Source organism: Salmo trutta, chromosome 18 (genome assembly GCF_901001165.1).
Source record: "Salmo trutta chromosome 18, fSalTru1.1, whole genome shotgun sequence".
Lineage (NCBI taxonomy): Eukaryota > Metazoa > Chordata > Actinopteri > Salmoniformes > Salmonidae > Salmo > Salmo trutta.
In genome coordinates this window covers 48,665,523-48,690,520 of record NC_042974.1, presented here as the reverse complement: position 1 = coordinate 48,690,520, position 24,998 = coordinate 48,665,523, and the positions used below count along the sequence as shown (strand labels likewise).

Genomic DNA, 24,998 nt, shown 5'->3' with positions numbered 1-24,998 from the left:
GTGGAATTGGACTATATTGATAGGGTTAAATTAAAATGTTTCTTCCAGAAGAAATATGAAAGGCATATGCATAAGTATGGTAGCGATTGAAAGGGAACAGTTTGGAGATGATGGGGGAATGATTAGACTAAAGGTGAGGACACAACAGTTCATCTGACACAATACTGAATCCAAACATTACACTGTTGATTTTATGTGCATTTTACATTTACTGTACCTTTCGCAGCATTTGTTGATAACGAAATCAGAAAATACCCTGGGTACATTTAGTAATATGATAGGAATATTCCTGGAAAATGTGGGGTAGATGCAACATAAAACAAAAAATTACTTGGGTTTGAGTGAGAGGTCTAACTGGTGTCTCCAAGTGGACATGCACCTCTCCAAAGTGTGCACAGTTCCTAAGTAATTTCAATTAACTTTTATGACTCAAAGAAGAGTCTTCACCTATAAGGTACTTTTTTTAGGTCTTCTAGCTGTGCCATTGAGGAACTAGAACAAGCACACTTGTAGTTGTTTTGTTTGGAACACAACCCTGCACCCCCCATCACACAATTACTGTTGTTGTTTACGCAATCCAAAAACAGCCCATTATAAATTGCAATCTGGGTCAGGTGGGCATGATTTGAAAGCTTATTCTATTGACAACATGACCAGCTAAGCTATAAAATATGACCTTACAGTGTTCGGCTTTAACGGGGCAATTCAGAGAAACAAATTCTTATTTTGGTGTGCATAGAAAGGACGCATGCGTGCATTCAGGTTTGTGATTCCACTGCAAACTTTCTTCAGAGTAGGCAAACATAGGCAAAAAATATTCAGAACTACCCAGGGTATGACGTCATGTCCTGTAACTGTACATCAAACATAGTACTCCTAAACAGTGACACTGTACTGTATATGACATGAGTTTAATGATTTGGAAATGTGCAGTGCACATTTGGACTCACCGGTGTTTGGCTTGTATGACATCAAAGTAGTATTTATTATAATCCTCAACGTCTCATCTTTCAAAACACACAGAGTCCTCTTAACTTACATTTCCCTCACTCAGAAAACAAACAATGTGCAGAAGTTGCCCAATTAGCGGGAGGGATGGGAGCAACTTCTTGTCGCGTGCTGTGCTTAAGTTCAAAACGTCTGTCAGTCAAAACCCATACAGCGCTGTGAAGCGCAGAGCCTGAGCTCTGACGTCATTAATAGCAAGGTTTCCCAAACTTGGTCCTGGGGCCCCTCCCTGGGTACACATTTTGGTTTTTGTCAGAGCACTACACAGCTGCTTCAAACAATGAAAGCTTGATGACGAGTTGGTTATTTGAATCAGCTGTGTGGTGCTAGGAGGGCCAGGACCAAGTTTGGGAAACCCTGATTATAGCATGTTACTGTACAGCCACTGCGTTCCAATTTAGGTGCTTATCAGTGCCCAAATTTGCCATTTTCAACCTGTATACAGGTACGAGTGTAAAGGGCTACGACTGAGGAAAGGGATGGCATTTCCGTAGCAAAAATCCAATCAGCAGATTTTCTTTGCTTAAATACATCTTTCAGGGAAGTGTTGGTTGTGCAGACAGACCTGTTCTCAGCCTTCTTCAGCAAAGCGTCCCACCTCTGCCCCAGGCGCTCAATCTCCTTCCCCACCTTCTCCTTTTCCACAAACTCTGCTCCCAGGTCCACAACCTTCCCTCCTTCCTTCTTAATCAGCTCCACCGTAGGCCTACGGTCATCGAGCAGCCTCTGGAGGAGCTGTCCAGGACAAATAAAGGTGAAGAAGTTACGAGGTTCAACATGCTCCGAGCAAAGTATTGCTTACAGTGGATTATAGGGAAATGATCCACGCTCTAGAATGACCTTCAAGTCAATCAGAAAGGAGTATTCAACAATGCCATGGTATTATAAAGGTTAATTCAATAGAAGCTTCAGGATAGCCCTAAATAATGCTCCACAATGGACGCCAATAAAAATGATAAATGGCTGAATCAGTAAAGCCTACATGGACTCTGTGAATAGGTTTTAATGTATGTGTAAATTAGCAGCTACTGATGTTGTAAGTGTGTAATCAGTTCTCTTTTGGCTTACTATCTGCTCCTGGATCTGTGCCTTGACGACTTTGAACTCAGCAGAGGGAGGTTTCTGATTGGACACCAGCTCCTCCGTGTCCGTCAGCCAGCTGAGCAGGGACTCCAGAGCATCCTGGAACCTCCCACAATGCAATAGGGCCTCGTGCAGCTGCGCTGACCGCTCAGCAATCTATGCAAGACCATTTAAATATAGGCATCACATGTATTACGATATAGGCGGTAAGTATTATGGCCAAGTAAATCTCAGTCTCAGTAACTAATTATAGCTATAAAAACATTAAGCAAGAACCACATGGGAGTATTATTCATCAAACGTGTCTAAAGTTTGACCTCTTTCACCTATGTAAAAAGCAATAAGGCTAGAGTGCGAAGTAGATTAATAACCCAGAGACAGGCTAACCTTTTTGTTGAGTGTGTTCCATCGAGTGTTGCCATCCTCCAGGTCATGTTCAAGGCCCTTGGTGCTGGTACCTTTGGCGGCGTTCTGGATCAGGCCCTGGCCCAGCCAGTTGATGTCTTGCAACTGGGTCTGTAGTGGATCAACCTCCTCTTTCTGGAATACCTGTGGCCAGAGATAATAAAATACATTGTGTATTATCAGACGCAGAACAACTTAGAGCGGATGAGAGATAATTCTTTCAATAAGACAGATGATGTCAGAGGTTCATAAGGGCAAGACTTCAATAAAGACAAAACAAGAGATGTTTGATTTTGCTTTTAAAGAAATATGCCTACCCTACGTTTTAAGAGAGCTCTCGGGAATGAGACGTTGCTTTCAGTGTGTTATCCAAATTGGACTGAATAAAGTCCATGATTCATGCCATACTTTTACATTTTCAAATGTGTATTAAGAAAGACAAGACATTCCGATTGTTTACACAAATCCAGCCATTGGCAAGATATTTAAAAAATGTCAGATATCTCTGTTTGCCCTCCTGATAAACATGAGTCAGTTCATTGACATGTATTGGTTATTTGTGAGCCATGCATTCCCCGTAAAACAAAACAAAGAGAGTCAAAATGGATTATCAGCTATGCACTTTGACTGTCTACAATTAACAATAATGTTTCAAAAATGCATCTGAGAATTACAACATGTTTCGCCAGTCCCTGAAGAGTGATTGTATAGACAGGCTGCTGGCCTAGGCCACAGAGCTGGCATAACAACAACCTCTCTGACTGGTCAGCACTACAGCTTCAAGAAAGGAAAGCACGGCAAATAGTTGGAGCACAGCTGTGCAGCATCACACCAGACAGACTCACAGGCCAGGCTGGCGTACTAAACCCAATTCAGACCTAATGTAATCTGATAAACAAGACTAGCATCCCAGGAAACACTAATCAAAAGTGCCGTATTTATTTGGCCCAGTTGAAGGTAGAATCACCCTGCAATGCTGGAGTTGGAGGAGACTATTTCGGGGTACCTGGGGGGAGGAGAAGCCCATGAGGTCCATTTCGGAGCATGCGGCTATAGCAGTTAACAGGCTCTCGATTTCGTCGTCCCCTATTTCTTGGTACGACCGTGGCTCACTGCCATTGGCCAAGCAGGCCTCCCTTTCCACTGACAGCAGGAAGTCCTCCAGGTCCTCCATGCTGTATTTCCGTGGTTCTATAGCTCCGTGGTGTTGCAAGTCAAACGGTTTAACACCCATATTTTGTCTACACTCTGGTCGCGGCCCAGAATTCACATAGGGCTCCGGCTGTGTGACAACCACGCTGACCAACTCACAGTCTGACTGGGAGGACATGTCCTCTAGCAGCTCGGCGGTGGGGAGCTCATCGTAACTCGCTAGCGTCCTAGAGACACCATTTTGGACCCTACTGGCTGATCTCGAGGACCTCCTGCCAGTCGAATCCCTACTGTTTGATCTTGAGGAGCGCCTGCCTGTGGAGTCCCTGTATTCCCCATTAGTGATGGTCAACTCTGTTTCACTCAAGTCTGTCACACAGGTGTCATTCCCCTCCTGGGACTCCTGTACAGGGTTGTTGCTCTGTCCTTGGTTGTACAGTTCCCTGGGTATGTTGTCCTTGACCGGGGAGAAGGGGAACTCCTCCTGCCCTGAGCTGTGGGAGCAGCTTGGTTTTATCTCCCCAGACACGTGCATGGCCTCGGAGGAGGAGAGGCTCCTGGTGCCTGGGCGTGGTTTCCTGGAGGCCCGGTGGGAGCGGCGCTCCCTCTCTGCGGTGGGGCTGCACAGGCCTGAGTCCTCCTCTGATGTCAGGGAGTTGGTGACACTCCGTCCCCTCCTGCCACGGGCCAAACCATGGCTCGACCTATCCACTCCGTCTGAACAGAGGGTGCCACTGCGACTGGCGTACTCCCCTATGTTAGTGGGAGCGAATGTCCTCCAGGATCGCCGGTGGTGCGGGCGCTCCTTCTTCTCCCCTCCCTGCCCCAGACGAGTCTTAGGGAGCACCGTTCCCGCTCCCCTGATGATGTCACCGTTCAGTTTCAGGCCATCAAAGACAGCACACTCCAGTTTAGCTGCCTCGCGGGTGCGGAGCTCAAACGCGCTGGAGGAGGTGAGGACTCCGTTGCCACACAGGCTGCTCATGTCCAGGGTGCGGTGTGTGTAGGGTAGCGTGCCAGTGAAGTGCCTGGAAGCCAGGCTGCCCTTTGAGCCACAGTCAATCTGCTCATTGAGACGGACAGTGTCATAGATGGATCTCTGGGGAACGTAGCAGTCATCAATGTTTAGGTCCTCCTCCTCCCCTTTTCCCACACAGGAGGGGTTCTGGCGGAGGCAGTCTGGTCTGCTAAGAGGTTTCCCCATCTTAAATCTAACTGCACCGTCTCAGAGATAATAAAATAATGCTAATGTGGTCTGAGGTACAGTATATGTTGTTTCAGTGCAAATATTTGCTGCTAAAGCAACAAGCCAAAAAATACTACTAAAAGTGCATGTTCAATATTCACTTTTTTAATTTACTTAATTTTCTATATCAAAACCAATTTCTTATAAAAAAATAAAATGAACAATTCACAATAATTGGTGCAATTACTTAGACAAATTCAGAATATATAAAACAGACCTAATAATCGTCATAATCCAAACAGTAAAAATAATGGACCTCAATAACACTAAAGCAACATATCACCCTCACTCAGAAAGTGCACTGGCTGTGCAATCAGTATCTGGAACCGTCCAATCCGGTCATTGAGTCACCTATCCTCAAAGAATTTCCTACTTGGTGCTGTCCTCCCCATTGTCAAAACGTCATTATAATTTTTCTCCCTTAAAAGTGCTTATTTTATCCCTTAAATCCCGCTGGTATCCAAGTAGGCTGTGGGAGAGCTTCAGTGCAAAGTGGCATATCCTGATACAAATCCACAGGGCTCTATGAAAACAAAGGGCGAGAAGAGCCGGTGCTCCTGGATAAACAAAAATGCCTGCCCTGCCTCTCTGGTGGTTCGCCCTGCAATGACAGACAGACACCCTCCTGGCAGAGAGGCTGCAGGCCCCGCCCCCGCTAGCTCATTATTCAGGCAACATCTGCCACAGAAGGCTGCTCCGGCACATGTTGATTGGTCGGACGCTTGACCCTTTTTTTCTCTAATTCTCCCCTTCTATCTCCACAGTCCATATGACTTAACTTCTTAGTCATCTTCTGCGTCCTGGCACCATCACTCTCTCTCTCTCTCTCTCTCTGACTGAGGGGATGGGAGAGGATGGGGGGAACACACAACACGCACTAGCTTTCCTCTGAAGGAAGAAAACATTTAATCACCACACCAGACCAGCAGGCAGCGGCAGCTCCCACTTTGGTGACATCACGCTGGGCTGAAATAGATCTCTATGTTTTCCCTTTTTTTTCTGTTCCCTCTCTGTTGTTTTCCTGTGGATGGTTGCTGTGGACCCTGCAGATATTCTTAATTACTCTGGAATGCTGAGGGAGGCACAGGTCCCAGGTAATTTAACACCCACAGCTCTGCCAAATCCATGGCATGGTGTGTCTTTTTATGGCGAGTGACCCGGGTCGTGTGAGAGAAGAAAGGAGGAATGAGAGAGAGAGATAATGAGAGGAATTCATTTTGTGTGCAGCACAGAAGGCTGATAACAGAAAGGAGTTGAACCATCCCAACTCCTTCCACCACCACGACCCCTTTCCACAGTGAGAGGAGAACAAGTCTGGCAGAGATAAATTAGAGGTTAAATAGATCTGTTGGGTTTAGAGAACGGATATTAAGCAGCTGAATCCCACATCATTTTTGACAAAATCCAGGCGTTGAATTAAGGGAGGGCAAAGTATTCCTCTTTTCGTCCTCCTTTTCCTGCACCAAGGCTGTTTCCGTTATCCTGGCCCACACTAACTGATTTGGCATTAAGAATGTGATTTTAGTAAACTGGGGGTATTGATCTACGAATTAGAAAAATGTGTCATAATGAGATTTTTTTTAAAGAGAGCAACTTCACTAATTCCCATTCCAACCAACATAAGATACACCTTAACCAATCAAAATGACTCAAATATCTCCCTCGAAACCTATAGAGCACTTACACATAACTCTTATTACATTGCATGTGACTAAAGTTATTCACAAAGACAGGCTATTCAGACCAAAGGTTGCAGAAGGGACACATTTCTTTGTGACATCATCTGCAGAAAAAACCCTTTCAACAGAACGACTCATCAGTCACTCCCAACAATGGGTGTGAATGAAACGAAAACCATTATAAAGGACTAGACAAAGAATTCAATGAGACAAATTCAAAAGCTTCTCTTGATTGTGTATAAGTGCACTCCTAGTATGAGGGCAACTGCAAAATACAGGAACAAATTAATCCTCTTAGGTGTCTTAGGTGAATCACAATCCCAAAACACAAAGGAAAAATGCAATGTGTCACCATGAAAAGTGATCTGCCAATCCTAGAAAAACAATGTGTTACCAACTCAGATCCTTCTGGTACATTTCTGGTGTCATGTTCCACCTTGGGGAGAGGGATTTGATTTGAGTGTATCATCATTGGGGTAAGTGAGCAAGCTGGGTTACCCGATGGGGTCTCCCCAACGGCCCTTTTCCCCTCATCAACTTCAGTGAGAGGAATAGCTATGATTCAGGAGAGAGAAATTCCTTTTAGGTTCCTAGGAGACACTGATGTAACGTCTGAGTAGAAACTTCAGAAATGCGCCCCGACACATCCCACCTCCCCAACCCCCAGCAGGTTTTGTCACTGAGCTGAGCTCACACTAACTATCACGAAGGACTACATACACCACATCCTTCCCAGCAAACCTTCCAGATCCCCTAACTACAACAACAATGAGAGTGAAACACTGGACGTGGGAGGGGAGGCTCTTACAAACCGTGACCTAAAATGGTAACGCAACAAAATGAGTTCACTTATTGCTGCCTTTTTATGTTTATTTCTTTCACAACAGCTGCCAATGAAACCCCAAAATACACCAAGTACCAGATCTACGAATAAACCAAGCAGGATTATTATAGACCACATGAAACCCCTATTCACACTGCAGACATCCCATTACGTTCGGTCTCGGTCTGTGTCCACAGGTTTCCGAGCATCAAAACAGGTTTTTAGACACCAATTAGGAAATACCTTGTGCTGTAATGGAATTAAGTAGGGTTCTTTTTGTGATTCCTTATTTTCAGGGAACTTTTGTCAGAGAGAGCAGCTAGCGGCCTGAATGAGTACTGCTAGCAGCTGATGTGTCTGTGTGCAGGCCTACTCAACGAGACTTACAGATGGGACAATGAGAGGGTGATAGGGTGAGCACAACCAGCAGGGAACACGTTGCTCAGCAACAGCTGGTAGAAGTCAATATTATAGGATGGTTCATGGTTACCAATCAAACCCTCTTAAAAAACTCTAGCAGTCCTGAGACCCCAGCTAAAATGGGCTTTTCATTTATCTGCATGTCCAGCTCTTATATTTAGCCTCACAATTAAGTGTTTTGCCATTTTCTTTTCAGGAGAATCAAGGCTACAAGTAGAACACAAACAATTTGACATTAACAGTTGCATTAATGAGTTTTATTGATAAATGTCAACAACAAAAAATATGGTTTGCCAAAGCAAAAACCTGATAAAAATGTATTTATACAGGGCCTCCCGAGTGGCCCTGCATCGCCGTGCTTGAGGCATCACTACAGACCCAGGTTCGATCCCAGGCTGTGTCACAACCAGCCGTGACTGGCCCAGCGTCGTTAGGGGAGGGTTTGGCCAGAGGGGATTTAATTGGCCTGCAGGCTGACTTCAGTCGTCAGTTGAACACATTTGTGCAGCTGGCTTCTGGGTTAAGTGGGCGGGTGTTAAGAAGCGCGGTTTGGCAGGTAATGTTTCGGAGAATACATGACTCGACCTTCGCCTCTCCCGAGTGTGTTGGGGAGTTGTAGCGATGAGACAAGATCACAATTTGATATCACAAAATTACTTTGTTTTATTTATATGAATGCTGTGAGTACAGAAATCGTTTACTCACCAGGAAATGAATATCCAACTAGTCAGTGACAACTGTGTGGAGTTTGGAGTTTGTGACAGAAACTATGTGAATGTATTACAATATTATAGACACTATGTCCTGGGATTTCCTATGACTTTCTATGTAGAAGAACAACATTTGTGTAGCTTGTGAGCGTCATAGAGCAAAACATGTTACACGTGTGTTTTCGTGAGAGTCTCAAATTTTAATAGCGTGTAGGTCAAACCATTCAGATTCTACAGACCTGGCCCGGGCACCTTGGGGATCCACCCTTGTCTCACAAACCCTGCACTAGCTCAGTCCCCGTTAACCAAGCAGACTCATGGTTGGTATCTACAGATGAAATAGACGAATCCAATGGAAAAACCCATAAGTCTGTAGCTCAAAAACACAATGTTTAAAATGGGTTAACTGGCACAAAATTACATTATATATTATTATAATTCCAGCTACCATTCAGACCATTGACTGGAGTTCTACCAGACCTATATTATGATATAACATTTTAAGGTATTTATCTAAAGGCTGATGTTTGTGAATGTACTTGTGATTAAATTAAAAAAACATCAAAACAAAATTAAACCAATTCCTTTGGCCTATATTTGCAAATAGATGTGTGTAATGCTGTACTATGAAACATTTGATTAAAAGTAATACAATGTTTTGATATGATGCTTTCAGCCAATAAATAACTATTTTATTTTCCCAAATCTGAATAGTTAATCCCCTTCCATCAACTCTAACAGCATTTACAGGCTTTTAGAATGCTTTTATCCCACTTTACGTCTTGGTAATGGGTATCCCTGTTTCATCCACCACTCATATACCAACAAAAGCCTTGATAATATTATGGCACAACTATGCTGTTGTTAGTGTTTTATTTATATTCTCTCATATCTTTCGTATTAAGATAGTGTTTTATAGAATAATTGTTGTTTTGTTTCATAGAGAGCATAAATACTTTTTACACATTCACACTAACATCAAAGGAAAGTTGAGTGATGAGAGAAAAACTCTGTAAATACAAAAACAATAACGTTGAATGATTAAAAACTCCCAGCAGTGGTAAATGTGTTGGTTGGAGAAGGAGTCTGTAGACTTCAGTATATGTTGGAGAGTGAATATTTAGCATTGCAGGAATATGGTTTCTGGCTAGTGGTTACTATTCTGGCTCCCTTTCCATTTCTGTAGAATCCAGATATTCCTAATACAGCACTAGATGCCTTTATTGTTAACAGCAACGGTATGACATATAGTAACCACCACCTCAAGATGTTCCACAGCTAGAAAAGCAATGCCCTGTATACTCTTAAATTGTACAGGGGAAAGTTCAAGTTCAGGTAGGTAGATACAGCAAAGTCATGCACACCAATGATGAGCATCTAAACCCATCCACAGACAGGCTAACACAAACTTTAAGACTTTTAGTCAGCTCTTTTTAAACAGGAAGAGTAGATGCTCAAACACCAGTGAATTAGCTGGTAGGGCTGAATAATGAGACAAAGCACTTGTTTACTCTTTCATGCCAACGAGGGAGTCACCACTGACCAGGTAAGGCCATGCTCATTTCTATTTATTATTATTCTATATATTTTTTGTACTTTTTACCCCTTTTTCTCCTCAATTTCGTGATATCCAATTGCCAGTTACAGACTTGTCCCATCGCTGCAACTCCCGTACGGACTCGGGAGAGGTGAAACACGACCCCGCCAAGCCGCACTGCTTCTTGACACACTGCCCGCTTAACCCAGAAGCCAGCCACACCAATGTTTCGGAGGAAACACCGTACAGCTGGCGACCGAAGTCAGCGTGCACTGCGCCCGGCTGCCACAAGGAGTCGCTAGAGCGCGATGGGACAAGGACATCCCAGCCGGCCAAACCCTCTCTTAACCCAGACGACGCTGGGCCAATTGTGCACCGGCTCATGGGTCTCCTGGTCGCGGTTGGCTACTACACAGCCCAGGATTGAACCCGCATCTGTGGTGACGCCTCTAGCACTGTGATGCAGTGCCTTAGACCACTGCACCACTCGGGAGGCCCCACACTCATTCTTAAAGTGGAGGAGAGGGAGAGGGAGAGGGAAGCAGGAGTCAGGCTGGGTAATGCTCGTTACCCCGGGCCAGTGCAACATAGGACACCCCACTGGTTCTTAGCTGGTTCCTGGGTCGCCCGTCACCCACCCACCACAATGGCATCTGGGCCAGTCAGAGGTCTTTTGTCTGGACCAGATGCTCAGCAACATACTGAAGCAGTATTCCCCAGAGGAGGGTCACGCATGTGGCCACCAGGCCCAATAGAGAATTAGAGAGCCCTGTTGTTTAACTTACAATACCACTGGGGTGAATGCAGCAAAAAGCATCAGGCAAAAAAGCATCCCCATTGGAACTTATTGCATTAAGATAGTGATGTGGATTTATTTCCAAAGATTTCTGTGGAAACTAGAACAGTAGATCAGTAGATTGTGGGTGAAACTGAAATGGTCTAATGGTTTTCTACTGCACTTTGCACTTTGTTTAATGATTCTTTGTGTCTTAACTGTTTATCTGGTTTTAAAGTACTTTGATTTAATATGGTACTTGTACTTGCTGTATGTTTTTAAACTGTTGCAACCAAATTGGAACGTTTTGTTGTAGCGAGTTCAGTAAATCAAAATAATATTTTGGTGTAGGTGTAGCTCAAACAGACACTCAAGAGCCTATTTTACTCCAGGTGTTATAAGTCATATTAATGGATATTTTAGGGTAGTACTGTATGTAAGGATGATATCTTTCTGGCAGGATTATGTCATCCAGTTGAGTGATGTGGCTGGTGAAAGTGATAGCGCTAGAGTACAATAGTAAAGCATGAGCTGAAATAATACGATACCATAATGTAGCCAATGCGTAAGACATGCCATGGAAAGTTCATGGGCATTCTTTTCCATCATCAAAACCACAATGAATCACCATTAGTGGTGGCAACCAAGTTTGATAATACAGTATCAGCCTTTGCATTACATTTACTTTACTGTAAAATGTTAACAAAATGTAATCTTACCTTGAAAGCTTCCAACTGTTGGTTGATGACATCTGTCTCCATGCCAACTGACCCTTGACCCTCCTCCTTGACCTCGGCCCCACCCAGTTTGTTAGTGAACTGCTGTAGCTTGGAGTAAAGCTCATTCAGACGGGTGAGTGTGCTCCCCACCTCTTCCTCTCTCCCTTTGGCTCTGTCCATCAGCTTGCCACACTGCTTACTCAGAACATCCAGATCTCTCTTCAGCCCCAGAAGGTCTGGGGAGGCCTCAGTTTCCAGCATCTTCTTACATCTGTCCTCTCCTCGAGCCGTGTCTGCCATCAGCTCCTGCAGTTTCTCCACAAAGCCCTTGATGCCGCCCTGCTGCTCATTCAGAGTGGCCAGTTCGCGGCCCACAGGAGCCATGCTGTCAAGCTCATCATCTAAGTCTGCGAAGCGGGTGAACATCTCGCGGATGTTGGTCTGGAACTGCCCGATGCCCTGCAGCTTGCCCTCCAAGGTGGAGCAAGTCTTCCCTACATCCTTGGTGAGGGAGCAGTACTCTTTCTCCAGGCTGTCGGCCTGAAGGAGGAGGTCTGTCACCCCGTCAGCTTCGGGGACGTCGGCCACCAGGCCCTGGGCAAGGCTCTTCAGGTGCTCCAGCTGGGTGTTGACCCCATCCAGGCTCTTCTGCTGGGCCTTCATGCTGGTCAGGTTCTTGTTGCTGTAGGCCTGGACCCCCAGTGATGAGTAGGCAACAAGCTGCTTCTTAGCCCCTTCCAGCTGGCCCTTGGCCTCTTTGTGGGTGTCGTTGAACTCCTTCAGCCTCTGTGAGATCTTGTCCAGAGACTCCCTCTTGTTCTGGACCCTCTCTGTGACCTGGTCCACACTCTGCCCAATGGCCGCCTTCTCCTCCCTGACGGCCTCTGTGTCTGCATTGGCCACCTCCAGGAGGCTTTCGGCTGCAGTGTTCAGCTGCGCCACCAGGCCTCTGTGTTTGTCCACGTCCTTCTGGATGGCCTTCAGCTGGGAGATTGAGCTCTCCACCTCCACTGGGTCCACGCTGAGCCTGACGCTACCCTCCCTGACCTCACTCTCCTGGACCCAGGACTGGAGCTTCTCAGCATGTTCGTGGTACTTCTGGGCCCTCTGCAGCGCCCCCTGGAGCTGATCCTGGCGCTCGGATGAGCTCTTCTTCACGTCGTCCCAGTTGGAACGCAATGTGGCCAGCTGGCCCTGCAGCGCCACCTTCTCTGCCCCATCTGTGTTCTGGAGGAGGGTCTCCCCCTCCCTGACGATGGTGCTGTATGGTTCCTCATGTTCACTGAGGGCCTTCTGCAGGGCACTGTGCTCTTTCAGGCTCTGCCGAAGGGTCTCCACCTGGGCTGAGACTGCCTGGGATTTACACTGCTCCTGGAGCGTCTCATTCATCCACCCCTGGAAGTCTTTGGAGGTCTGGTGGAACTGCTGGGAGCTTGCGAAGGCCGAGTTCAGCTGCTGGATCCGCTTCACTAAAGAAGAGCATGTACATTAATGTGATTTAGAGGCAGAGGAACAAAGCATACATTTATCATTCAGAATGACAATGTCTACCTCATCATGAAACTCCTTCAAATGCTGTCAAAGTTTCAGACATTAAACCATAGTACAGCCTGAAGCTTCTCATTAAAGAGAAAAAAACATATCATATAAAAATAATGAAAGCAAATGAAATCAAAGCCAAACCTGCTTTGTCCTCCAACTGTTTGAAGGGCTTGGTGACGACCTCCAGCTGCCTGGCTAGGTCTGTTTTCAGGTAGTCCTCTGTGACCAGGGCAGAGAGCTCTGAGCAGAGGGTCTCAGCCTCTTTCAGTCTCTTCCTCTCCTCCCTCAGCTGGCCAGAGATGGTGTTAGCCTCCTCCAGCTGCTTCTTCACCACGTCAGGCTGACTGCTAAGGGCCTGCTGGCTGTTGAGCCGTGTCTCCAGTGAGGCAGCGCTCTGGCTCAGGCTCCTCAGCAGATCCTGGAACTGGCCCGTCTTCCCCACGGCCTGGTCGATGAGGCCAGCTCGCTGTCTCAGCTGCCCAGTCAGGCCCTGCCATTTCTGGGTGACGGCGGCCAGTTGGTCCTTCACCACCTTCCCACCAGAGGATGGATCCTGCTTGCCTGATGTGCTCAGGATAGCAGCAGCAGCCTCATTAAGCTGGTCATACTGTGGCTTATGGCTGTCAAACTCGTTCAGGAGGATCTAGGAGGGACAAGTCAATATGACCTTAATAAATAGCAATGCTGGTGTTTAATAATGCACATAATGTGCAAAATGGTTCAACCTTTTCAATCTTAATCATCTTGATTTTGATTAATTCTGGCAAGTCTCAACATTTGGCCAGCAGACAAAACAATGACTGTCTTTAACATTAGCTTAAATGTGAAGTAGGTGACATTGACATTGAACTGTACGTGGTGGTAATAATTTCAACACTAACTAATATGTCCCATAGTGAAGTACCTGGACTTGCTGCCTCTGTGTGTTGAGCATGTTGGGGTCCATGGAGAGGGGCCCCAGGACACTGAGCATCATCTCCTTCTCTGAGAGCCACTGGCGGAGCTGTGGCTCAGTGGTCTGGAACACGTCCAGGTTCCTGTTGGACTCCTCCAGGTGCTGCTTCCTGTTCTCCACCGACCCGCTTACATCTGCCCAGGCAGCATCTGAGGAACAAACATCAGTCAGCACAAAACACCCTGGCAACTTGAACTTTGCACAGCCCCTACTGATTAGGGCTTAGCTGTATGAGTCTGCCAAGTCTGTAGGTGTGGGGGAGGGGGAGCGGCCTTGGAAAAGGGGGAGCGGTTGACTGGACTGGACTGACCCTGGGTAAAGCTCTCTGCATTGATGCAGTAGATATTAAAACATTTGGAGACAGACAGATGGGATGCTGCATACTGCATACCTATCTGTGCCAGCATCTGCTTCCATTTGACTGCTTCAGGAGAGTCTGGGTGTTTCTCAATCAAGTGGAGGAGCTTCTCTCTCAGCTTCTGGAGCTGCTCACGCTTTTGTTTCATGTCCTCCTCAAAGGCCTGAGAAAAATACAGATATAGTGCTTGACTAAAACCATCATATATTTGATTCATTGGCTCTCTGAAAGTAGAGTAGAGACAAGAGGCACCTGCCTAAAACATTGGCTTCCCACAGAGCATTTTGCATACCAATAATGATGTGAGATATTTCATATGATACCACTGGATGTACTAAACCACTACTATAATAAGTCATAGGGACAACAACTATTACAATGTAGAAACAGTCTATGCAGACCAGGCCTTGGCTGAATCTACCTTCTGTTGCTCCAGTTGTGTTTTCATGGCGTCTTTCTCTGTGGACGCAGAGTTCCAGGATGCTGTTGTCTTCTTCATGTCCTTCAGCCATGTTATCATGGCATCTGTCTCCTTCTGGGCCTCTGCCACCTGCTGCACCAGGCCAGAGAGCTCTGCAGCCCGGTCCTTCAGTAGTTCTCCCAGGCTCTTGTGGCCCTCGTTGATATACGACATGTTCTGCTGTACCACCATCAGCTCTGTGGGTGGTTAGAGGTTAGAGGAGTGTTAGACACCAGCCAGTTTACCTTTTATAACAACAATAACTTGGACAAGGCACTGCTGTAAGCAGTTACAGCACTACTGGAAATGGTCACAGCAAAAATGAGTTTGTGAATTTATTTTGTGATATTGTTTTGCAGTGTGGTCTAAACACAGCTGGTTTGAAATGGGTTTTCATGCTATTGAAGGTATATTGAAAATAGATTGAAATCATTATCTTAATACATTGGAATGTAAAAAGAATGGGACATTTCAAGTAGAGAGAATCAAGGATAAGTACAAGACGAGGCCTAAAACAGACAATTTCTACCTAACAAGTTGTTATGATGATGTACAGGTCTGGAACACTGTGTTGATACATTCCTAACATGACACACTGGTAAAGAAAAAGTACCTTTATTGGTTAGGTAGGCATGGTTTCCGGGGCCACCACCATTAGCAACAGCTGATCGCAAAACAAAAACATTCATAAGATCATGCTTATTTATTAAGTACAAATGTCAAAAGCAAACTAAACTCTATTGGGTTGCCATACATGAAAAAGATCATTGTATGATCACTGTGGTTACATTGAGATCAGGGTCATGTTCTGTACAGTACAACGTAGCAAAACGTGTTGCAACAGATAACAGGTATCTCCCGTTTCATTGTTTTCTCATTCCTGAACACAACCATTTGCTTAAAAATATCTCTAACAAACTGCTTTGAGATAATCAAAACTTATGAAAGCATACAGTACCTGACTTGTGTGACATCTTGGTCTTGGCTGGAGATGTGAGAACACTTATGAAGCTACATAGCGCAGATCCTTTGCTATTTATATCTTGGACAGCAGAGCCTTTGGTTGTCCATTCCTCCATTAGAGCCTGAAAAGAGATCAATCAAACCAATAACATAGTTTACACAACACTGTCCCGAATAGGGCTGTAATTTGCATGGCTACATTGAGAGAACACTGAATGACTCTGTCTCGACTGTTTATTGTAAGAAGCAGGGCCAAGCTAAATATATTTGGAGCAATGCAGCATCGAGACTAATATCTCCTCAAAAGAAACCCTTTCCAATGTTAAGTCCTGATTAATTTCATTTTAAACTGTGATTTTTCGCATGGTACAAACAAATTATTCAATATGAAAATGTGTTATTAAGTATGGAGGGATTTGGGTTTTTATCTTTGATGTTTGACCTATTTACTTATGGTTCGTTACTCTCTTCTTGTCTTTTATCTTTTATTCTGTGACACACTGTACCAGTTCATCTCTGATTGGAAGTTTTTTTCTGGCAGGGAGTCACAGTTATTTAGTGTTTGACTCCCTAACGAGTCCAATGTAAAACACTTCCCATCCTTTTATTACTTTGGCATGGAAACTACTGTGAAATCCGGGAGGACAAAATAGTGATATATCGCACCGCACTCCTCTTACTCCATTACAAAAACACATTTAGTGCCAAACCTGTGACGTGGGTAATATGACATGAAAACATGAGCAGCAGGTAGCCTAGATGTTCGGCGGTGGAGGAGATATTCGTGGGCTATACTCAGCCTTGTCTCAGGATAGTAAGTTGGTGGTCTGTTGATATCCCTCTTGTGGTGTGGGGGCTGTGCTTTGGCAAAGTGGGTGGGGTTATATCCTGCCTGGTTGGCCCTGTCCGGGGGTATCATTGGATGAGGCCATAGTGTCCCCCGACACCCCCCCCCCCCCCCCCTGTCTTATCTGGTGTCCTGTGTGAATTTAAGTATGCTCCCTCTAATTCCGATCTCTCCCCTCCCGGAGGACCTGGACCATGCCTTTAGACTGCCTGATGACTCCTGGCTGTCCCCAGTACACCTGGTCGTGCTGCTGCTCCAGTTTCAACTGTTCTGCCTGCGGCTATGGAACCCTGACCTGTTCAGCGGACGTGCTACCTTGTCCCGGACCTGCTGTTTTCAACTCTCTCTCTCTCTCACTACCGCACCTGCTGTCTCGACCTCTGAATGCCAACTGACATTTACTCCTGAGGTACTGACCTGTTGCACCCTCTACAACCACTGTTATTATTATTTGACCCTGCTGGTCATCTATGAACGTTTGAACAACTTGAAGAACAATTTGGCCTTAATGGCCATATACTCTTATAATCTCCACCCGGCACAGCCAGAAGATGCCTGGTCACCCCTCGGAGCCTGGTTCCTCTCTAGGTTTCTTCCTAGGTTCCTGACTTTCTAGGGAGTTTTTCCTAGCCACTGTGTTTCTACATCTGCATTGCTTGCTGTTTGGGGTTTAAGGCTGGGTTACTGTATAGCACTTTGTGATATCTGCTGATGTAAAAATGGCTTTATAAATAAATAAAATTGAAAAACAAATGTGAGAGCATTGGGCCAGTAACCGAGAGATTGCTGGTTGAAATCCCTGAGCCAACTAGGTGAAAAATAAGCCAATGTGCCCTTGAGAAAGGCAATCATAATTACTCCTGTACGTTGCTCTGGATAAGAGCGTCTGCTAAATTACTCAAATATTTTTTTTTTAACATAAGGCCATTCAAGGCCATTTGAATAACAAGCTCCACATTCACCTGCACCTTTGTAACATAGCTATGCAGTTGTCCTTCTTTGCACTAAAAACAGAGGTAGAACATACCATTTCCATAATGCAAATAAGTAAGGAGGGCTATCTAGTACCAGACCAGTCTGTCTGCTCACTCACATTGACTCTCTGCAGGTCATTCAATAGACTCTGTTCACTGCTGGTTGGCTGAACCACAGGGACTTTCTCTGTTGTCTCCTCCAGCCACGTCCTGAGAGCTCCGGCTGCATCCCTGAAGTCTCCCAGCTGGTCCTGGCAGGAAGACACCTCCTCCTCTCTGTGTTGTAAAAGGGAGAAGACAACCACAGTCACATCACATCACAGAGACATATTAAATATGCCAAAACATGACTGTCAACTGGCGAGATAAAATAATGATGTTTCTTCTGTGTCAAATGAGAACAAGTATCCCCACAAGTAGATTAACACATGAGGATCAGCAGGTAGCTCTGCAACCGTCATCTTCACGTACTTCTCTTTCACAGTGTCTTTGAAGGCATTGAAGTTGTTGGAGAGGTTGTCAATCTTTCCCTGAATCTGGGCCATGCTTCCCTCTGGACCCATATTGGACAGCTCCTTTGACAGCTTTTGCAGTATTTCCACATCCTTGGCATGTTCAGCCAACTCAGTGTTAGTGTCCTACAGAAACATTAGAACAGTTAGAACAATTGGAAGATCAGTATTGAGCAATGCGTGGATGAAAATGAGCATTAAATTAACATATTTGATGACTATCTACCTGCATGAGCTGCGAGAGCTCGTTGACATTTTTCCCTGGCCCGTCTGTTTCGGAGAGGGCCTGTGAGCGCTTGAGCACAAACTGCTGCACCTTGTCCGAGGTCTTCTCGAACTCCTCCACCTTGTCCTTCAGCTGCTCCAGCTGGTCCATTTTCTGCTTGTGCTTGTCACAGGTGTCAGAGAAGCGCTGTGACAGGGCGTCCATTTTGGACTGCAGCAGAGCCGCGGCGGAGGGGTCAGCTGTCTCCACAAATTTCTTCACCTTGGCCTTCATGGCCGAGATGCTACTCTGGCGACTCGAAATATCCTGCTCCAGAGCCTTGAAGAAAAACACAATGGATGACAAATATATATTCTAGAGACATTTGAATGTTTTTCAATGTTTCTATAGTTTAGGTTTCATCATCTGTAGAAGATCATGCAGAGACAAATTCCAAATTAACTGTTGAGCCAAAATAACCAGTTACAGTAAGGTCAATATTTGGTGAAATGGCTATTTGACTGGTAAAAACAGTTACACAAAGTTAATGTTTAAAGTACATACCGCCCCTTTGCTCAGCACATCTCCAATGGCTGCTGAATCCAGAGGGACTTGTCCTTTCTCCTTCACACTCTTCTCTACTCCCTCCATCCAGCTTATCATCTCATCCAGGCCATCCTGGACACTCAGGGAGCGGGTCAAGGTGATCTGAAGCTTCTCATTACGATCACTCACTGACTTGGACAGGTTGTCATACCTTTCCACAATATCATCTGAAAGCAAAGACAAAATGTAATGGTTTTAGGGTCAATGCTTAGCACTGGTAAAAGTTCATACCACTTGGAAATTATGAGCAAATCAAGTCAGGGTTTTCACTGTTCTCTCTGTTTGACCTTTCTGCTAAGGTCAAACATATGGAAAAGATTACTGTATCATAAATATACAGCACATACAAAAAATAATTTTGAGTCGGCCAAGCGCAATATCATTAGGGACAAGGTAAAACATTTTTACATTCAGCATCACTCCGTCAAGGGAAATATATTATTCTTTCTAACAAAGACATCTACTTATATTTCAGGATGTTGTGTATCTCTTATTAAAATAATCAGAATTCATGTAAACATTACAGTTTTGGAAACATAGGTTGTCTAAAATAATTGGTCTCTTGGCACAACTTACCCTGTCCAGCAGCTCAACTTACCCCATATCCGGGGTAAGTGGTGCCACCTACAAATTTCTGTACTGAATGAAATATTACCACTACCTTCAAAAACCTTTTCCCATCTTAATTTCCCAAACCCAATTCAACACAATCACAATAACTGTTTTGTCTTTTAATAATTTTAAGCATGTTTGAACACTGGCTTAACACCTTACAAACACAATGTACTTTTTAAAAACACTTTTAACATAGAACAGGACCTGGTGTTACCTCATATCCCCGTGATAATGCCTGGCATTACGCCTGGGAAGAAAACACTTACATTTGCTGAAACTGTGGCTCAACCTACCCCATGGCCATTGGCTCAACCTACCCCATGGCCATTGGCTCAACCTACCCTATGGCCATTAGCTCAACTTACCCCATGGCCATTGGCTCAACTTACCCCATGGCCATTGGCTCAACTTACCCCATGGCCATTGGCTCAACTTACCCCAAGGCAAACCATTTTTATTAGCCCACATAGCTACAAGGATGAACTTTCATGCTAGGTTTAGGACCTCATATTGAAACTTATAGAGACCCCAACTGATGTATAGAACAATCTCAAAATTGACTTTGGTTAAGATACAAGCATCATGAAACCTCTAGAACAATAAATTAATTTGACTTGCTTACCTAACTTGCTTACCACTTTTCCCATGTGGTTTCTTCCTTCACATACTATGATATGATAACCTCCTAAATATTTGGTCAAATTATGACATTTGTGTATGGTTTCCTAGAAACAAGGGATGGCTCAACTTACCACACTCTCCCCTACTACTATTTCACTCCAACAGTCATGAATCACTATTGCACTGTGTGTCAATGATAGTAACCACACATTGGCAGTGGCACTATATTGTCAAGTATTTCATTATTTTTAGAAATAGCATTGGATGAAAATCTATACTTAAGACTGATTACTCACCTACTGTCTCCTGGATCTCGTCCTGATTGGTCAACAGGTCCCCCTCAGCAGTGACCAGAGAGTCAGATGTTTTGCGGAGTGTCTCCACAGCAGTCTGACGACCAGTGATCTGATTTTGCAGAGCCTAACCATGACAAACACAGGCAGACCGAAGATTAGACAGTCAACATGTCTAACAGACAAACCACACCGCTCCATATAGATATATCAATAAACTCCAGATATATCTTTATTACAATCCTGTAATTATACAGATTTAAAGCTGGAGACAACTATTTTGTAAAAGCATCTAAATACAAATAGTGTTATTCAAACACTCAAATACTAGAACTCCACTACTGTAACTTTACATATACCTGACTGGGTGCACTCAGGGGGAAACGTAGCATTTCCCTGACATAAACTACATTCTTGAGTTTTAGGCGCCTCTAATCTTCTATATCTCTGAGCCACTGCAATACAACTCCATAGAGAGATGTAATGGAACATGACTTTACTCCCACTCTCTCTCTCTCTCTCTACACTACATACTTTCAGTTGCAAGCCAGCTTGACTCAATCAGAGAGTACTGCAGGGACATAATCTATTAAAGGATACTAGGCATTCTCTACACCTCTGTCCAGTCCAACTCCAATCGTAACCCCCACCCTCTCCCCCCTCAAAGGCATACGCAAGAAAATGTACCCATGGTTAGGATATTCATGTCTTGGGGACTGCTTTGAGGTTTGAATTTGGACCTATAAATAGCAGTGTTGTTTTAAAGTGAGTGGAAACACTGTATATGGAGAGGGAAGTCTGAAGCCGTGTAATGACCTCTAAACCCATTCAGTTCTCAGAGCCGTCAGTCAGTAAACTCTGAAAAAAGGCTGTTCTTGTAAACAGCTATTTCTCCACTTGCCCTCCTCTAGCCCGGAGTCTGTTACACTGTGGTAATGTGCTTTGTCTTGATAAAACTCCTACTGATTTGGTGAGATTCTTTTTTGTTTTTGTCATACCTTGGTGTCCTCCAGCTGTTTCTGTAGGGTTTGAGGGTCGGCAGCAATGGCCTCAGACTGTTGCCTTCTGGCTTCCTCCACTGAGTTGTTGAGCCACTTCACGAGACCAGCGGTCGAGTCCTCGTACTTCTTGTACTTGTCCACCACATCTTTGAGGTTGTTGCCGAGCTCATTGCACTGAAAGAAATGAGTTGTGATGTTGATCGCTGTGGTAGTTATTAACTTGGAACGCATGCAGTATTACTGCCTACTCTCTTCTGTATCTCAACCTATAGAAAAGATGGCCAGCAATATATAATAAAAGAGCATTTCACCTGAATTGTTTTTAAGATGAACAATTACACAAAGTCAACCTTTGCCTCTCAGTATGAAAGTGAACCAGTGTTGTGATACAGAACAAGGACTCAATTGCTTTCATTTTGATTAAACAGAAATGCTTCCATCGTGTGGTGAGAGTAGGATATTACATCCATTAAAAAAGAACATTCAATCAGCCTGAGATGTGTGTCTCATTCAGTGTTCACCCTACTGATTTAAATAGGTAGGCCTCCTGGTGTTACCAAGGTGGCTCAGTGAACAACATGCACGTGATCAGTAACCTTGCTGAAGACTTCGAGACTAGGCTTTAGTCCAGCGAGCTAAAACAGTGTTGTGGTACTGGTATGTAAAGTTTACCTGAGAGTGCAGGGCTTTGTAGCGGCTAGCAGCCGAGTCCAGCTTCTCCTTTACAGCAGCACAGGTTCCAGTGGTATCCACCTCCAGCTGGGCATCTTTCCCCTCAGGGTCCATGCGTCCACAGGCTTTCGCCACGTCCAGCACCTTCTGCCCTGAGATGGTGATGAACCGCAGGTCCCCCTTGTGGGAGATGACGTCCTCAGAGAAGCTCTTCTGTCTCTGGAGCTTCTCTGTGAGGATGTTCAGAGCTCCAGCGGGGGCTCCCAGCTCCCCCACCTCCCCCTCGGCCTGTTGCAGCCAGCCCTCAAACTCCTCACAGTCTCCCTGGAACTTCTTCAGCTCCTCCTGAACCTGGACCACGTGCTTCATCTGCTGTTCTGCCTGGGTAAGGGAAGCATCGTACCGGCTCTTCAACTCCTGGATGTCCATCTGCAGCTTGTCTTTCTCCGTGGAGGACAGGGCATGGGCCTGGTGGTCCAGCAGAGCCTGGGCTGACTGGGTGGCCATGATCATGTCCTGCTGCTGAGACAGGATCTCCTGGTGACGAGCCTGGAAGAGGAGAGAGTCCATTCAAATTCCAAAAGCTTTATTGTCAAATTGATATAGTATAATTGCCACATGAAAAACCTACAACACTGACATTTAACACACAGGACAAGATATGAAATTCAAAAATAAAATAAAGTGCAAATATTGCATTTAAGAATTGGTTAACTCTTGAGGTTCCTAGGGTCTCCACCGAGCTAGGTAAATCTGCTTTTAGTTTTAATGGACTCTATTGCTGGAATGGATTTCAAAATAAATGTTTTATATGTATTTTTAATTTAACCTGTATTTAACTAGGCAACGAATGCTTATTTAAAATGACGGCCTACACCGGCCAAACCCGGACAACGCTGGCCAATTGTGCACTGCCCTATGGGCCTCTCAATCATGGCCGGTTGAGATACAGCCTGGATTCAAACCAGGGTGACTGTAGTGACGCCTCTAACACTGAGATGCAGTGCCTTAGACCACTGTGCCACTTGGGAGCCCAAAATGATGTTCTAGTGTCATTCAAGCACTTTGAAGTATTGATTGGGGACGTATTTGTTGAGGAATGTAACTGTTTTTCTGGGTGAAATGTGATGTTTTATTTGTGCTTCCCATGACTATGTTTATGTATATATATATACACACAGTTGAAGTCGGAAGTTTACATACACCTTAGCCAATTACATTTAATCTCAGTTTTTCACAATTCCTGACATTTAATCCAAGTAAAGATTCCCTATTTTAGGTCAGTTAGGATCACCACTTTATTTTAAGAATGTGAAATGTTAGAATAATAGTAGAGAGAATGATTTATTTCAGCTTGTATTTCTTTCATCACATTCCCAGTGGGTCAGAAGTTTACATACACTCAATTAGTATTTGGTAGCATTGCCTTTAAATTGTTTAACTTGGGTCAAACGTTTTGGGTAGCCTTCCACAAGCTTCCCACAATAAGTTGAGTGAATTTTGGCCCATTCCTCCTGACAGAGCTGGTGTAACTGAGTCAGGTTTGTAGGCCTCCTTGCTCGCACACGCTTTTCAGTTCTGCCCACAAATTTTCTATAGGATTGAGGTCAGGGCTTTGTGATGGCCACTCCAATACCTTGACTTTGTTGTCCTTAAGCCATTTTGCCACAACTTTGGAAGTATGCTTGGGGTCATTGTCCATTTGGAAGACCCATTTGCAACCAAGCTTTAACTTCCTGACTGATGTCTTGAAATGTTGCTTCAAAATATCCACATCATTTTCCTTTCTCATGATGCCATCTATTTTGTGAAGTGCACCAGTCCCTCCTGCAGCATAACGATGGTCATTATGACCAAACAGTTCTATTTTTGTTTCATCAGACCAGAGGACATTTCTCCAGAAAGTACAATCTTTGTCCCCATGTGCAGTTGTAAACCTAAGTCTGGCTTTTTTATGGCGGTTTTGGAGCAGTGGCTTCTTCCTTGCTGAGCGGCCTTTCAGGTTATGTCGATGTAAGAGTAGTTTTCCTGTGGATATAGATACTTTTGATACTTTCTGTTTCCTCCAGCACAAGGTCCTTTGCTGTTGTTCTGGGATTGATTTGCACTTTTCGCACCAAAGTACGTTAATCTCTAGGAGACAGAACGTGTCTCCTTCCTGAGTGGTATGACGGCTGCGTGGTCCCATGGTGTTTATACTTGCGTACTATTGTTTGTACAGATGAACATGGTACCTTCAGGCGTTTGGAAATTGCTCCCAAGGATGAACCAGACTTGTGGAACATTTTTTTCTGAGGTCTTGGCTGATGTCTTATGGTTTTCCCATGATGTCAAGCAAAGAGGCACTGTGTTTGAAGGTAGGCCTTGAAATACATCCACAGGTACACCTCCAATTGACTCAAATGATGTTAATTAGCCTATCAGAAGCTTCTAAAGCCATGACATCATTTTCTGAAATTTTCCAAGCTGTTTAAAGGCACAGTCAACTTAGTGTATGTAAACTTCTGACCCACTGGAATTGTGATACAGTGAATTATAAATTAAATAATCTGTCTGTAAACAATTGTTGGAAAAATGACTTGTGTCATGCACAAAGTAGATGTCCTAACCGACTTGCCAAAACTATAGTTTGTTAACCAGAAATTTGTGGAGTGGTTGAAAAACAAGTTTTAATGACTCCAACCTAAGTGTATGTAAACTTCCGACTTCAACTGTATATATATATATATATATATATATATATATATATATATATGTTGTATATATATATATATATATATATATATATATATATAAAATCAAATTATAAGGAAAAGG

General features: G+C 44.4%; 1 protein-coding gene across 1 annotated transcript in view; it reads right to left on the bottom strand.

The window, feature by feature from the left end:
• LOC115153423 (dystonin) overlaps nt 1-24,998 on the bottom strand; it is a 195,299-nt gene that overhangs the window by 45,126 nt on the left and 125,175 nt on the right. The window contains exons 47-63 of the mRNA XM_029698858.1: nt 22,182-22,730; nt 21,507-21,683; nt 20,512-20,635; nt 18,938-19,146; nt 18,395-18,712; nt 18,128-18,294; nt 17,776-17,932; nt 15,831-15,957; nt 15,486-15,536; nt 14,834-15,069; nt 14,446-14,575; nt 14,004-14,203; nt 13,241-13,742; nt 11,558-13,026; nt 2,479-2,640; nt 2,077-2,247; nt 1,574-1,743 (exon numbers count right to left, since the gene is read on the bottom strand). Coding sequence (XP_029554718.1) covers nt 1,574-1,743; nt 2,077-2,247; nt 2,479-2,640; nt 11,558-13,026; nt 13,241-13,742; nt 14,004-14,203; nt 14,446-14,575; nt 14,834-15,069; nt 15,486-15,536; nt 15,831-15,957; nt 17,776-17,932; nt 18,128-18,294; nt 18,395-18,712; nt 18,938-19,146; nt 20,512-20,635; nt 21,507-21,683; nt 22,182-22,730 — 4,919 coding nt within the window. The remainder of the gene's footprint in view (nt 1-1,573; nt 1,744-2,076; nt 2,248-2,478; nt 2,641-11,557; nt 13,027-13,240; nt 13,743-14,003; nt 14,204-14,445; nt 14,576-14,833; nt 15,070-15,485; nt 15,537-15,830; nt 15,958-17,775; nt 17,933-18,127; nt 18,295-18,394; nt 18,713-18,937; nt 19,147-20,511; nt 20,636-21,506; nt 21,684-22,181; nt 22,731-24,998) is intronic.